The sequence below is a fragment of the Macaca mulatta genome, chromosome 9 (assembly GCF_049350105.2).
Source record: "Macaca mulatta isolate MMU2019108-1 chromosome 9, T2T-MMU8v2.0, whole genome shotgun sequence".
Classification (NCBI taxonomy): Eukaryota; Metazoa; Chordata; class Mammalia; order Primates; family Cercopithecidae; genus Macaca; species Macaca mulatta.
The window spans coordinates 32,826,905-32,843,430 of record NC_133414.1 but is presented as its reverse complement, the minus strand read 5'-3'; the positions used below and the strand labels follow the sequence as shown (position 1 = coordinate 32,843,430).

At 35.6% G+C, this 16,526-nt stretch overlaps 1 protein-coding gene across 10 annotated transcripts in view; it reads right to left on the bottom strand.

The window, feature by feature from the left end:
• The window catches only part of ZEB1 (zinc finger E-box binding homeobox 1), a 184,407-nt gene that overhangs the window by 45,560 nt on the left and 122,321 nt on the right, over window positions 1-16,526 (bottom strand). For all 10 annotated transcript variants that reach the window (XM_015146760.3, XM_077946171.1, XM_028826141.2 and 7 more), the window contains one exon: window positions 12,073-12,273. Coding sequence is in view for 4 of the 10 variants with exons in the window: in XM_015146755.3 (XP_015002241.3) it covers window positions 12,073-12,273 (201 nt within the window). In the remaining 6 variants the exon portion in view is untranslated. The remainder of the gene's footprint in view (window positions 1-12,072; window positions 12,274-16,526) is intronic.

The following is a 16,526-nucleotide window of genomic DNA, read 5'->3' as shown; positions in this document are numbered from 1 at the left end:
TTAGATTTTAGCCCAGTGAGACCTGGGATGGACTCATGACCCACAGAGATGAAAGAAAATAAATTTGTGTCGTTTAAATCTTAAGTGTGTTGTCATTTGTTATGACAGCAACAGAAAACTAATACAAGTGGTTAAATATTTTTACAGCAGATAGAAGAATGAAGATAACAGTAATCAGATTGCCCTGTTGAGGTCAATATTGTTTCTTTTTGCTGTTTCAGTTTCATCAGACACTATGAATCTGAAAATCACCAATAATGTAATTACTGGATTCTAGCCTTATTGGAAGCCATGGGAAATTATAAATAATATATGAAATGATAACTTCTCTTGAGATGTTTCTATATGGATGGGCATTGATACTGACAGAATTACCTCTGCACTGCTCTATTTTATGTATGGATATATTTAACGTATATATATTTTTCTGTTGGACCTATAAGAAAAAAAAGAATAGCATGCTTTGGAATCAAATAGACCTGGGTTTGAATCTTGGCTTTTCCATTACTTAATGTACCATGTTGGCAACATATTAATCTTTCTGAGCCTCATTTTCCTTATTTTTAAAAAGGAGCCAACATCTATCTCACAGAGCTATTCTAAGTATGAAAATAAATAATGTATGGGAAAGCAATTAACATTAGGTCTATACAGGTACACTCAGTAATATTCTCCTTACCAAATATGTGAAATGTGGGATTGCCACTGACTGTTGTGTCAGCCTTCCCAGTCATCTAGTGTTTTAGAGAGGCATATTCTCTCAAACCCCAACCAGGCCTGAACAGAAAAGCCTAATGAAAGCAGAATTAGCCTGATTTATCCTTGCCCCTGAAGTTCAAGGTATCGTGACCAGGTCTGAAATGGGCAGAAGTAAGCTGGCACTCTGCAACATGGAGACAGATCAGGAAAAGTATAAAAAACTTTCCCGAGTCCTTTGGGCCAAGATATCTGACATTCTATTAGGCTAAGGAATGGGACAAGAGTCAGAGATCTAGGAATGATCCTCTGACCTACTATGCATTTTGTAAGCTGAATTATTATTATATTCCAATATTTTTCCTTTTGTTCTATTACTGCTTATTAAAATATTTTTGAAAATTCCAACTTTTTTCAGATAATATATACTAACAAAGCCCAAGGAAAGGATTTTACTTCATTTTGATCAGAAATTTTCAAAATATCTCAATTTCAAAAATTTTAGACTTACAGAAAAGCTGTAAAAAATAGAGTTCTTGTATACCCTTTAACCGGTCTCCCCTAAAGAGAACATGACATAATCACAGCAGTATTATGAAAGATATAAAATTAACATTATGCAATGCTATTAACTTATCTAGGGACATTATTTGCCCTTTGCCAGTTTCCCCACTAATAATCCTTTTTTTTTTCCTGGCCCAGAAGCCAATTTAGTATGCTACACTGTATCATGTGTCCATAACCTCCTGTAACCTCTACCAAAATTTGATAATCCAATCTGTTTGTCTTTGACAAGTTGCTTCTGTCTTTATTTGTATGTTATGACCTTGACATTGACACTTTTTTTGAAGAGTACTGGGCACTTATTGTGTCGTATGCCCCTCAACTTGGATTTCTCTGATGTTTTCTAATTATTAGATTGAGGTGATGTATTTTGAGCCAAAATACGACCAAGGCAATAGGTGCCCAGTATACCACATTAGGGGCACATGGTATGTCACTATGTTATTACTGGTGATATTCTCATCTGTAATTGATCATCTGGTTAAGGTGGTGCCTGCCAGGTTTTTTTTTCACACCAGTTACGATATTTCTCTTAGCAGTTATTAATTATCTTCTGGGAAAATACTTCAAAATTATGCAAAAGCTCTTTTTTCCCATTATACTTTCACCCACTTATTTTAATATCCACTGATGGTTCTTTTAAACAATTATTACCACAATATTTGCCTAATGGTGAGTCTCCAGCTCCATATTTACTTACTAATTTATAATTGGATTTCTACTATAAGGAAGACCTGTCCTTTCCCTCCCAGGTGTTTAAGTATTTATATCAGTACAGATGGATGGATATTTCTTTTATTTTCTTGATTTTAATAATGCTATCATTATTTATTTTGCTGCTAAAATTGTTCCAGAATTGGCTATTGGGAACTCCTTCAAGTTGGCTCCTGTGTTTTTTTGACATGCTCTCATCATTCATTCATTTAGTCACTTTTTGAGATAGAGTCTTGCTAAGTTGCCCAGGCTGGTCTCAAACTCCTGGTCTCAAGCGATCCTCCTGCCTCAGCCTCCCGAGTAGTTGGGATTACAAAGCCTCCTGAGTAGCAGGGATTGCAGGTGCATGCCACTGCACCTGAAATTTATTTATTTATGGGTACTTACTATTCCAGGCTCATCTTCTATTTTCCCTGCCCTAGATATAGAATCAGCCATTTCTCCAAGGAGGCTTAGTACTTTCTACTGGAGAATGGTGTTTGAATCCTAGGTCTGGGTATTATATATGTTCACTACTACTGGGTGTCACTGCTTTCATGTCTTGTTAGTAGGCAGGGCTTGGAAACACATGTATGTACACTAACAACCATTCTATATTTTCATATTTATCTGTTTTTATATATATTCAGAACCATGAGTTCATACTGATACCCCCAATTCCAATTGAACACCATAGCCTTTACACTAGCCTTTTCTCTTACAGTGAGAAACCTGGGTCTTATTGTCTGAAACATATTTACTTACTTGTTATATCTCAGTATACACTTAAGTAGTTTCAGAACAACCCAAATCTCTATGACAAACAAATTTAACAACTGGAAGGAGAATGGAAACAGGGTAGTAGGCATAGGGAGTGACACTTCCCTGAGTACACCTTTTTGTAGAGCTTATTTATATAACTATGGCAATGTTTCCTATTCCCCCCAAAAATAATTTAAATCATCAGCAGATAGGGAGAATGAAAAATACAATACCAACAGTAATAAAACTATTATGAATGAAGTATGGAAAAAAGAATTTACCTAAGTAACTTTGGAAAATATTTTAAATGACTACATATTATAAGGCTAATGACCAAAAGACCTATACACACTGTACTCTAGGTAGCAAATTTGTTTGATTGGTTTTTTAAAGACGACAGAATATACACCAAGGTTCAACACTGTAGGGAAAGCCTAAACTCCGTCTTGAGTGCCACCTCTGAACACTCAGATACTCAGAAATACTTAAATATTCATACAGTATGTTTAGTGCAAATGGAAGTGTTCCCTTATAAATAGAGCTAAAAAATAAAACAACACTCAGGGGTCATCTGGCCCATTGTCTTCATTTTACATATGTACAAGTGGAACTCAAGAGATGGTACAGCGAAGACTAGAAGCCATGTGCTTAACTTTTTCTAAATCATACACCACCTCTGGCTGAAAATGATTCCAAAGAGTAGGTTCAACTGAATCTTGAAGGATGAATGCAATTTGCTTCAAGGCTTAGTGATTGATATATTCTTTACATGTATTACTTATAGTATTTTATTATAATTTATGCCCAAGAAAGCATTATTACTATGTGCTATATGATCAGAGTTTTAAACATTTTTAACATAAAGAAGTTTAATTGTCTTGGCAGTTTTGTAAACATGTAAATTTCCAGAGAGTTTTAAAAACTACATGTGAGAAAAATGTTTTTAAATCGCTGTTAACTTGGGACAGTTTTAAAACTCACCAATTTCAAAATATTCAGAAATAGCTAACATACTAAACAATATCTCACATTATCAGATTAGTTTTATATATGTTTTAAAAACTGAAAGCATATTCATCAATTTCAAAATACTAAGAAATAACATATTAAACAACATTTCACATTATCAGATTAGTTTTATATATGTTTTAAAAACTGAAAGCACAAGGAAGCCTTTAAGACAGGTGTTTCAAAAGTTATACTTAAAAAGTTTAACTGACACAAGCATGAGAGTTTCTGGCTGAACCACAAGATCTTGTAAGATTAATACAGACATGTTGGGACATTGCCAACTTACACTTTCTTCTCTACAGAAAATAAAGTTGATAGTATTTAAAATATGATAATATTTTAAGACAATAACACTTACTGTATAAATTTTGTTTATTTTTGATAACAAACATATCCTAGTTTAATATTTACAATAAAATACTCTTTTTTCCCATATAATTCTTCTTTTAAGAACTTAATCCTAATTTGGAGTTTCATTCACAGATAATAGCTTTTTGAAGGTACTTACTACATACTTAAAATTTCAATAGCATATTATATTTCCTAATATAATTTAGATCTTTGACATTATGTTACAGATCTATGAATATCAGAATATTAATGTGTTATGTCACATTTTTTATCCGCATAGGTTAAACCATTCTTGCATCCCAGGAATAAGTCCCAGTTGATCATGGTATATGGTATTTTAAATTTCCTACTGAATTCAGTTTACTATTATCTTGTTGAGGATTTTTGCATCTACCTTCAACAGAGATATATACTGGCCTATAATTTTCCTGTGTTCTTATTTGAATTTGATATCATAACAATCCTGGTCTTATGGAATGAGTTTGGCAGTATTCCTCCATCTTCAAATTTCTAGAAAAATTTGAGAAGAACTGATTCTACAAGTTGACCACTTGTCATTAATTCTTCCTTAAATGATTAGTACAATTAACCAGTGAAGCCATCTCATCTCAATTTTTCTTTGTTGGGAGACTTTTGATTACAGATTCAATCTCCTTACTTGGTCTATTAATATTTTCTATTTCTTCATGGTATATCTTGGTAGGTTGTATGTTTCTATTCATTTATCCATTTATTTAGGATTATCCAATTTGTTAGTGTGTAACTGTCCATAATAGTCTCCTATCATCCTCTGTCTTTGTTTAGTATCAGTTGTAGTGTACCCTTTTCCTTATTTTTTAAATTTTAGATTTGGGGGGCACATGTGCAGGTTTATCACATGGATATAGTATATAATAGTGAGGTTTGGGCTTCTAGTGTACCCATAATCCAAACTGAACAGCTGTACCCAACAGGTAATTGTAAAAATCCTAATTCCCCTTTTACCTTCCCCCCTTTTGGAGTCCCCAACATCTGATATTTATGTCTTTACATCTATATGTACCCACTGTTTAGCTCCTACTTACAAGTGAGAATGTGCAGTATTTGATTTTCTGTTACCGAGTTATTTCACTTAGTATAATGGCCTCCAGCTCCATCCATGTTTCTACAAAGGACATAATTTCATTTGTTTTTATGACTGAATAGTATTTCATGGTATATATGGACCACATTTTCTTTATGCCATTATCCACTGATATACACTTAGGTTGATTCCATGACTCTGCTATTGTGAGTAGTTCTGTGACAAACATACGAAAAGGTGTCTTTCTTATATAATGATTTCTTTCCCTTTGGGTAGATGCCCAGTAGTGGCATTGCTGAATAGAATGGTAGTTCCCTTTTCAGTTCTTTCAGGAATCTCCGAACTGTTTTCCACAGGGGTTGTATTAATTTGCATTCCCACCAACAGAGTATAAGAATACCCTTCTCTCTGCATCCACGCCAACATCTATTTTCTGACTTTTAATCATAGCCATTCTGACTGGTATAAGATGGTATCTCATTGTGGCTTCAATTTGCACTTCTCTGAAGATTAGTGATATTAAGCATTTTTAAAATGTTTGTTGGCAATTTTATGTCTTCTTTTAAGAAATGTCTATACATGTCCTTTGACCAGTATTTAATGGGGTTGTTTTTCTCTTGCTGAGTTATTTGGGTTCATTGTAGATTCTGGGTATTAGTTCTCTGTCGGAGGTATGACTTGCAAATGTTTTCTCTCATTCTGTAGGTTGTCTGCTTACTCTGTTATTTCTTTTGCTGTGAAAAAGCTTTTTGGTTTAATTAAGTACCACTTGTGTATTTTTGTTCTTGTTTTATTTTCTTTTGGGGTCTTAGTCATAAATTCTTTGCCTATGCCAACGTTCAGAATAGTTTTTCCTAGGTCTTCTTTCAGGATTTTGAGTTTCACATCTTACATTTACGGGTCTTTAATTCATCTTGAGTTAATTTTTGAATATGATGAGACACAGAGGTCCAGTTTCATTCTTCTGCATGTGGTTAGTCAATTTCCCAGCACCACTTACTGAATAGGATGTCCTTTCCTCATTGTTTATTTTTGTTGAATCTGTTGAAAGTCAGTTGGTTGTAGGTATGTCACTTTATGAGTTCTTTATTCTATTCCTCTGATCTATGTGTCCATCTTTATCATGGTATCATGATATCAGTATCATGCTGTTCAGCCTTGTGGTATAATTTGAAGTCAGGTAATGTGATGTTTCTGGCTTTGTTCTTTATGCTTAAGATTGCTTTGGCTATTCAGGCTCTTTTTTTGGTCCATATGAACTTCAGGATTGTTTTTACTAATTCTGTGAAGAATGACATTGGTAATTAGGGATTGCTTTGAATCTGCAGATTCCTTTGGGCATTATGGTCATTTTTAATAATATTGAGTCTTCCAATCCATAAGCATGAGATGCTTTTCCATTTGTGTAATCTTCCTGTAGATCTTTCACCTCTTTGGTTCAATGTGTTCCTAGCTATTTTATTTTTGTGTGTGACTATTGTAAATGGGATGGAGTTCATGATTTGGTTCTCGGATTCAGTAACAGTATACAGAAAATGCTACTGGTTTATGTACATTCATTCTGTATCCTAAAACTTTACTGAAGTTGTTTATCAAGTCTACAAGTCTTTAGGATTTTCTAGGTATGGGGGCTTGTCATTAGTGACCAGAGATAATTTGATTTTCTCTTTTCCAATTTGGATGTCTTTTGTTTCTTTCTCTTGCCCAACTGCTCTGTCTAGGACTTCCAGTACTATGTTGAATAGAAGTGGTGTGAGTAGGCATTCTTGCCTTGTTCCAGTTCTTAGGATGAATGCTTTCAGCCTTCCCCCATTCAATATGATGTTGGCTCTGAGTTTGTCATATATGACTCTTATTATTTTTAGGTATGTTCCTTCAGTGCCTAGTTTTTGAGGGTTTTACACATAAAGGGATGTTGAATTTTACCAACAGCCTCTTCTGCATCTATTGATTGACATGATCATATCGTTTTTCTTTTTAATTCTGAATATGTAGTGAATCACATTTACTGACTTGCAAATGTTGAACCATCTTTGCATCCCTGGAATAAAATACACTTGATTGTGATACATTTTGTTTTTGATGCGCTGATAAATCTGGTTTGCCAGTATTTTGTTGATGATTTTTACATTTATATTCACCAGGGAGATAACCAGTATCACAGAATGAGTTAGGGAGGTATCCCTCCCTCCTTGGTATTTTGGAATAGCTTCTGTAAGACTGGTAACCTGCTCTCCTTTGTAGATATGGCAAAACAGTCCTGTAAATCTCTCTGGTCCTGGGCTTTTTTGTTGTTGGAAGGTTTTTTACTATTGATTCAATTTCCTTACTCATAATTGGTCTGTTCAGGATTTCTATTTCTTCCTGATTCAATCTTGGGAGGTTGTGTGTTCCAGGAATTTACCTATTTCTTCTAGGTTATCTAATTTGTGCACATAGAGATGCTCATAGTAACCCCTGATGAGCTTTTGTATTTCTGTTGTATCAGCAATACTGCCACCTTTATCATTTCTGATTGTGCTTATTTGAATTTTCTCTTTTTTCTTCATTAAACTAGCTAGTGGTCTACCAATTTTGTTTATCCATTCAAAGAACAAACTCTTCACTATGTTGATGCTTTTTATCACTTTTTTTGGTCTCAATCTCATTTAGTCATTCTCTTTGTTATTTCTTCTGCTAGCCCCTTTGAGTCTGTAGTTGTCTTTTGCCATTAGGTGGGTCTCTGGTAGGCAGCAGATGGTTGAGTCCTTCTTCTTTTATCCAATTTGCTAGTCTTTATCTTTTAAATGGAATATTTAGGCCATTTATGTTCAAGGTTAATATTAATGTGTGTGTTTTTTTCCCATCATAGTTTTGTTAGCTAGTTGCCTTGGAGTCTCAGTTGTGTAATTGCTTTATTGGATCTTTGAGGTTTCTACTTACCTGTGCTTTTATGATGGCAAGTATTATCCTTTTACTGCCATGTTCAGAATTCCTTTGAGCATTTCTTCTAAGATGGTGTAGTGGCGATGAATTCTCTCTATGTGTGCTTATCTGGGAAAGACTATTTCTCCTTCATTTATGAAGCTTAGTTTGGCAGGATATAAAATTCTCGGCTGACATTTTTTTGAGGTGGCCAAAAACAGGCCTCTAATCTCTTCTGTTTTACAACATTTCTGCTGAGAAGTCTACCATCAGGATGATGAGCTTCCTTCATAGGTGATGTGACACTTGTCTCTAGCTGTATTTAAGATTTTTCTTTCACATTGACCTTGAATAGCCTAATGACTATATGCCTTGGACATGTTAATGTTGTACAGTATTTTTCAGGTACTCTCTGAATTTCTTGTATCTTGATGTCTACATCCCTGGAAGATTGGGAGATTTTCCTATATTATTCCCTCAAATATTTTTCCAAGCTTTTTACTTTTTCCTCTTCTCCATCAAGAATGCCTGTAAGTCGTAGGTTTGGTAGCTTTACATTATCCCACATTTCTTGAAGGCTTTGTTCATTAAAAAATTATTTTTTTCTTTGTCTGATTGGGTTAATTTGAAGACTAGTCTTCAAGCTCTGAAATCTTTCTTCTGGTTGGTCTAGTCTATTGTTAAGGTTTTCAACAGTGTTTTGATGTTCCTTCAGCAAATTTATCATTTTCAGATGTTCCATTTGCTTTTTAAAAATATATATCTATGTTATCTTTCATTTCTTAGATTGTTTCTCTAGTTGCTTTGGTTTTCAACTTTCTCTTGGATCTCACTGGGCTTCTTTACAGTCCATATCTTAAATTCTTTATCTGTCACTTCAAAGTTTTCATTTTCATTAGGATTCACTGCTAGAGAGCCAATGTGGTCCTTCAGGGATGTCACAACATTCTATTTCTTCATGGTGCTGGACTTCTTGTGCTGGTTCTTTCTCATGTGTAGAAGCACTTATTTTTAGATTGATCTTAATTTGGGTGGGATTATTTTTCTTTGCCTCTTGAGGGTGTGACTCTTGCGTATGTTGGGTTGTGTCCTTTGGCTTTGCTTATGTGCTTTTAGGGGGCCAAGGCTCTGTATAAATTCCTTGGTTATAGATAGCCTTAGTGTAGTCGTTTTCTCAAATTTTAATTGTTTGTAGTTTGTAGTAGTGGAGCGCTGTATGTGTAGAAAGGTTCACTGTCTCCTAAAGAGACGCAAAGTTGGAGGTCTTTTGGGGGAAGATTATCTCTTTCCTTAGCACTGTGTACTTGTCAGCAGGAATTATACTGGGTTGTGCAGTTCACCCTACAGGCCAGCAGGTGATGCCTGCAGGGAAGAGCTGTCTAAGTGCTGTGCAATGATATCAACAGTTGTTGTGACAGGCCATGAAGTTTGACCTCCTGGACAGTAGGTGATGCTGGCAGGTGAGAGGCAGCTGGAGTGATGACAGTGGGATTTTTACTTGGCCTTTGTTGATAGGAAATACGAGGGTGTCCCTGGTGATGGGTGGGGGTGTGGAGCTCTCAGTGGTCCCATTCCATGCTCCGCTCCCAAGGCTGGCTAGAGGGGGCAAAGCTGGGTGGAACTGTGTCCGGTAAGCCTGTGATCAGGCTCTCTGAGGCAGATGGGACCTTGGTAGGGCTGTTGGGGCAGTTCTCAGGCAGCTGGAACAACACTCTAGGGAGGGGTGGAGGCATCTCTCCTGTGCCATAAGAGCTGGTTCAGGGTAAGAGGGCTGGCCCTGGGTTTTCATTCCAGCAGATGGCCATGGGGCCCACCCAGCTTCTACACCCCTGACTGGTGGGTCTCCCTCCAGTGTCCACCCTGGCAGCCGGCCCAATTAGTTATGCAAATCCCAAACCACCTGTGTCCAGACTGCCATGCCATTCCAGGCATTCCAGAATGCAAGACTCCCTGCAGCAGAAACCAAGGCTATGAGCTTACACCCTTCCTAGTCTGTTCTCATGAAGGGAGGGGTGCCCAGCTTCTGTACCACCTGAAAAACCCGCACCACACTCTTCTCTGTGTTCTGACAGTGGGGGTTCCTCCCCTGCTTGAGATCAGGCCACAGATCTCATCCCCATATTCTTGGGTGGTATGCTTGAGTCCTGGCAAACTGAGACCAAGCCAGTGGATCTGTCCTCTGGCTCCTTAGGATCAACCACTGGCAGTGATGGAAGGAGTGAAGTGTTCCCAGGTAGCAATAAACCACTCAGGTGGGGCAATGGAGGCTATGCTGTGGATCCTACTCCACAGCAATGGCCAGGCAGGCAATCTTAGGAGGGACTGGCAGGCATGGTCATGTGTGGTTTAGATTCACCTCAGTCCTGCAGGAATGGTGGTGGATCCTGAATTGGGCATGTGAGCATACATGGGCCCCACTCTATCCCGGCCTGGCAGACAGCAGATGTAGCTGCTTGGGCCTCCCTCCCTGTAAAATTCTTTTTCCATATTGCACCAGACTTATTTATAAATTACATTAATGATGTTCTTCTCATAACTTCCATGATAAGGTTCAAATTCCTTGACACAGTACACAAATCACTTCATATTTTTTCCCTTGTTTACTTCTCTGATCTCATTTTCTGTGACCACTTTGCTCAAGTGTCTGTGGTTTCATGTGTGTTGCCTCTTTTGCCTGAAACACCTTATATTCACTCTACTTTGCCTAATTAACCTCCATTGGTCCTTAAGAACTAAAGACCAATTCTGTTTCACTGAGAACTCTTCTAGGACTTCCCCTTCCTTTTCTAATTCGGATGCTCCTCCTTGATGCTGCCACATAATGTATACCTAAATAAAACTACAATGTATGTGTGACTTATTTATCTCTCTTTTCCATTAAGCCCTATATGCATCATTCATGCAGAGTGTCTTATCCACAGTTGCAACCAATTTCTACAGAGGTTGCTGAATGGACAAATGAACACTATAAAATGAGAGGGCTGATCTACATTATTTTCAAAGTCCCTTGTTAACCATTAGATTTGTCATATTGTAGAAATCTTAACTTCTGCCAATCTGTGCCTATTATCTGAGCTTTTATCTATACTTCCACATTTCATTATCCAGATGATATCCTGACCTGCATGCCTGACCCACTTTTCCAGATTTTAGTTTTGATATCTTATCTAGATGACCTCTTTGAACTTGAACTCTTGTTAGGAAGCTTCTCCTTTGACTGGTCTTGGATTTGAGTTATTGCATGCACTTGTTTACCTTTTCTGATGTCCTTGTTCCTGATCCCCAACCTCTCGAATTAATACTATGCCACTTCCATATCCTATTTTTATATCACTGGTGCTTACCCTGGCAAGACAGGCTAAATAATTTAATTAGTTTATTAGGAAAAGTAGAAGAAATTTTAGAGCTAGAATAAAAGACTAAGTCCAATTTCTCCATTTGATAGATGAGGAAGAAGATTAAACTTTCATTGTTTATTCATTAAAAGTGCAGCAAGTAGAGGGCCTCCTTACTTTCACTGCTCCTTCCACTCAGCCATGCTTTGAGTAAAAGTAAACATATAAAGTGAAAAAAAAACCCACCTTACTTAAAGGATTCTGATGTATGTATAGAGAGGCTTAAAAGCACTAAAAATACCTCCATGATTTATATTGTTTGGGATTTTTGCACATTGAATTATAATTTCACTATATCAATATAATATTTATTGGTTTCTAAGTACAGTATTCATTTGGGGTTACAATAAAAAATTAAAGGTAGGTTCAATTATATCAACAATATTTGGAAAGCTTGATCCTGGTTAGTAAATTCTACTAAATTTCAATAAATTATATGCATTGTAAATATGGTCAAAATAACTTTCTTACTCTGCTTCGTAATCTACGTTTTAGTAAGTAGGACACCTAATATTTATTGATAGCCAAATTTACTATTGATTTCAAACTTTTCATCCAATTTATCTTTTCCATTAATATATATTTTAAAAACTAATCATGAGAATACAATATTACAAAAAAAATCAGACTTACTGTCATCCTCCCAGCAGTTCTTAGCATTCCCTTCTCTTTCACTGCTCCTCCCTGGTAACACTGTCTGGTCTGTTGGCAGGTCATCCTCTGGTACACCTTCACAATCAGCTGCATCTGTAACACTTTCTTCTTCCACAATATGGAGTTTGTCTTCATCATCTGAATCTGAATTTGTTTCTACCACAGTATTATAATTTGTAACTGTAATACAAACAAGAAACAAATAATCAAAACCAACTAGTAAAAAAATCAGTTTTTACATCTCACAAAAATAAAAGTATAAAAGATACTTAAAACAGATTGTAATTCAATAATGTTCTTTTAAACAATAATATGTAAACAACTAGTTTATTTGACAACACATATATATAACACTAGATATTACATGACCAAACTGATGAATAGTAGCAACCCTTATTGAACACTTACTATATGTAGACCTGCTTTATAAATACTAACCCATTAAATTCTTACAACAATCTTACAACAGCCTTATGAAATAAGAGTTCTACCACTTACTATTTATATCCTTGTTTTACAGGTAAGAAAATCAAGGCAGAGAGAGAGAGTAACTTGTCCAAGTTCACAGCCAGGAAGTGGCAGAGCCAGGATTTTAACACCAACGGTCTGATTCCATATTTTGTGCTCTTAAACTCTATATTAAACCTCCCCTCCAATGATAATGAGCTTACAGCATACAATATTGCTTATGTACCATTAGGGCTTTGAATCCTTAAAGGATTGCAACTTAAGAAAAGAGGCCATCTTTCCTAACAAAATAGCATTACATCATCAAGTTTACCACAAGTATTTTTAAGTCCTCAATAGATCCATGCATGACATTATTAATCCCACACTGACTTTAGAAAGAATCAACCAATTTAGTCAATTTCTACGTAATTAAGTTTGTCATTCTGAAAAACTGACATTTGGAAGTTTTCAAATGAGCACTTTTTTCTCCAATTTTTAATGAATTTCAATAAAATATAACATCAGCATTTTAAAGATATATAATTATTCTGAATGAGTTCTCCAGTTCACAGAACCAGGACTATAAGCTGAGAATAAAATTCTCTAAAATAAATAATCTAGCATAATCAATGTTTTCCGTTAGAGTCCTTATAATAATCACTCTAACAGGATGAATATTTAGTACTTCATTGGGTATGGTCACTAGAATGTCTCTTTTAAACTACTTTCAGGGTGATTCTTATTTGCTAAGAAAAGATTCGGAAGAAGGGAGAAAAAGAAGCTTATTTAGATAACTAAGCAGTAATTATCATCATTATTCTTTCCATTGCTTTCTTAAATTTTCCAACAATTCTTGAAAAATAATCACCTAAATGCTTAAATAATATGTATACATATCCCTCTCCCCCCCGCGCCCCTCCCACACTCCTGATAACACAAAGGAAGAAATACAATTACAAATACGGGTAGGTATTTAAAGGTGAAAACAAATAACCAAAACTCCAAAACTGCTTTTATAGACTTTAGGAAGACTCCTTGTCCAAAAGAGTATCAGAGGTCACCACTGTGCTCACATATTAGGAGTTCTTCAGTATCCTGTGTCAGAAGAAAAATGTCAAGTTTTGTTATGTCATTAATATTTTAGTGTGAATATGCTTTTCCAGATCTTCTCCCAAGAGTAAATGGTTTTCTCTCTTATTGTACTAAAATAATACATGTAAAATCATTCAATGCAAAACATGTAAAATAAGTAAAGGCAGCCCTATTTTTCCTTCCTCTATCCACTCCATAAAGGTAAAAACAATGGCAAATTTTATTAATTATTTCAATGCACTAAGTAGGCATGATGTAAATCATTTTATATACCTTTTCTTACTTAGTTGTAACACAAACCTCATCTTATCTTATATTTAATATAAATCCAGCATCACCTATATACAAATTTGTGTATATATAATTCAAAATACACATGATCACATCACACTGCTTTGCCGCTTATATTTTGCCACTTTATAACATGTCTTGGAAGACTTTCTATGTCAGTACAGACAGTCCCTGACTAATTATGGTTTGATTTACAATGTTTTGACTTTATGATGGTGCAACACTATTCTGTTTTCCACCCTCGGTACAGCATTCAATAAATGACATGAGATATTCAACATCATATTAAAACATAGGTTTCATGTTAGATGATTTGCCCAACCGTAAGCTATAAGTGTTCCAGGCATATTTAAGGCAGGCTAAGCTTAGCTATGATGTTCGATAGGTTACGTATATTAAATGCATTTCCAATTTCACAGTATTTTCAACTTACGATGAATTTATCAGGACATAACACCATCGTAATTCATAAGCCGAGGGGCATCTGTGTATATAAAACTTTCTTATCTCCCTCTGGATAGCTACACAGCATTCTATTGTACAGATACACTTTAACCTATGATCTATTGATAAATTTTTTGCCTGTGTTAAGCACTAGCAAAAATGCCATAATTTTTCTTGTAAATATGTATAATTTTGGCCATTCCTTAAATATACTTATCAGATTTGTAGGGGTGAAACTATTAAGTCAAAGGGAAGACTTATGAAGTAGTTATTATTAAACTGCCTTCCGGAATGGTTTTATGTTTCCATAAATATTACCTGAGAAGGTCTATTCAGTATATCAATATAATAAAGAAAAAAGTCACTTTAATATAGTAATGGGAAAATAAGTGTCAAGATGGAAACAGTCATACTATGCGCAGCCACACTATAAGCAGAGTGAAGTCTGTGTGTGGGTAAGGGAAATGATTTTAAAAGCCTGGTTCACAGCTGATTATAAGAGCTTCCTGACTATAAGAGTTTCCTCATGGGCCTCTAACTCATAGTAGGAGGCAAATACACACACATACACTTGGAATGGAGATGCTTACTGGCAAATGATGCACAATGTTATTAACTTTCATTTTTACTTTCAGGACTTATTAGCAACCTACTTGTTAAAGTCATTTTAAGTTGGCATTTATATATGACAAGCTAAAATTAGAACACGGTAAGTATTTGCCGAGGATTACTCAATTCTATACTCCACTAAGAGCTGGCTATCATGTAAGGTCTGGCTTACTGCAAGGCTCTCAAATATGCTTGACCAGTGAAACTGCATGCCTAGATAGCTGACATTCCTGCTGTTTTGCGAAGGGAGGCTTCCGGACATCTTTGGTATCTTGAGTTAGCCATGGTTTTATGCTGGTGCCATTCTTACCTTTTAATGATGCAATATTGCAGTTTAGCATTATATTATGAATTTTGTTAGCTGTAGGTTCTCTGGTTGACCTTGGATTGCACATTTAACACATTTATATCTAGAGTATTTTGGGCTTGAAAATTTCCCCCAAATTAGGCTTTAAGACATATATGCATTCTGGTTCAAATGCTTGCTTGCATGGTTCATATTTTTCTACTGAGTTCTTTTTAACCAGAGATACTGGGTGTTCTATTCTCCCTGAGTCAACCATAGCTCAAAGCACTGTTAAAGATTGCCTATCACTTTCTGGGACTCTAGCAAAACTCCTTCCTGTCCCCTGTATAAGCTGCCATTGTAAGATGGAAGATTATGTCATATATCCAAAACACAGAGATTGTATATATTTTATAACTGTCTCGTGAATTTTCCCAGAGCATGTTTGATATGTGTCTTTTGCTTCTGTCACTCAGCTGAGGAAAAAAAACAGTAAAAACTGCTGATACTGATGACTGAAACTTAAATTAATAGTCAAGCTTACTTGTATTTCTGAATCTATCATTTTGTTTGTGGATCTACACAGCTTATTTAAAAAATGACCCACCACCAAAAGCATACAGAGTAATGCAGGCCCTTGATAAATTCTAGTAGCCAGTGAGGGCTTCAGTTATCTAAATGTTCTGTCCAATTATCTCTATACCCCTGAACTGTTTAACCTGTGGCTGAAAATACAGTATAGCTTATCTGAAGACAGGTGATCATCACATCTTAATTCTGATTTTAATTAAAGTATCAAGAAAGCAAGGGTAAAAAATATAGTAAACAGAGTTTTAAAAATCTTTAAACATGACTTTAGATAATATGAATTTAAACTTCAATAGAACATGGTAACATTTTCAATGCATTCTTATTGTCATCAGAATGTAGTTGACTTCTTGATGGTGGTAGTTGTTGGTATTATTTGCTAATATTTAATGTCAGACACAACAGTACCCACTGCATACAGTGGTTGTGGAGATATTATGATTTTTAAATGTATTATGCTTAAATCAGTGTCCGGTACACAGTAAGGACTAGAGAAGTGTTTTCTGCTACTACTATTATCTTGGTAAATCTTTACAGCAGCTCCTAAGAAGTAAGTATTATTATATATCCCTCTGATAGACAAAGAAAAATAGAGTACCTAAGTAGCCTGTCTGAGGTTATGTAGCTACTAAGTAGAAGAGTGAAAGCCAGGTTGGCTAGATTCCACAGCCTA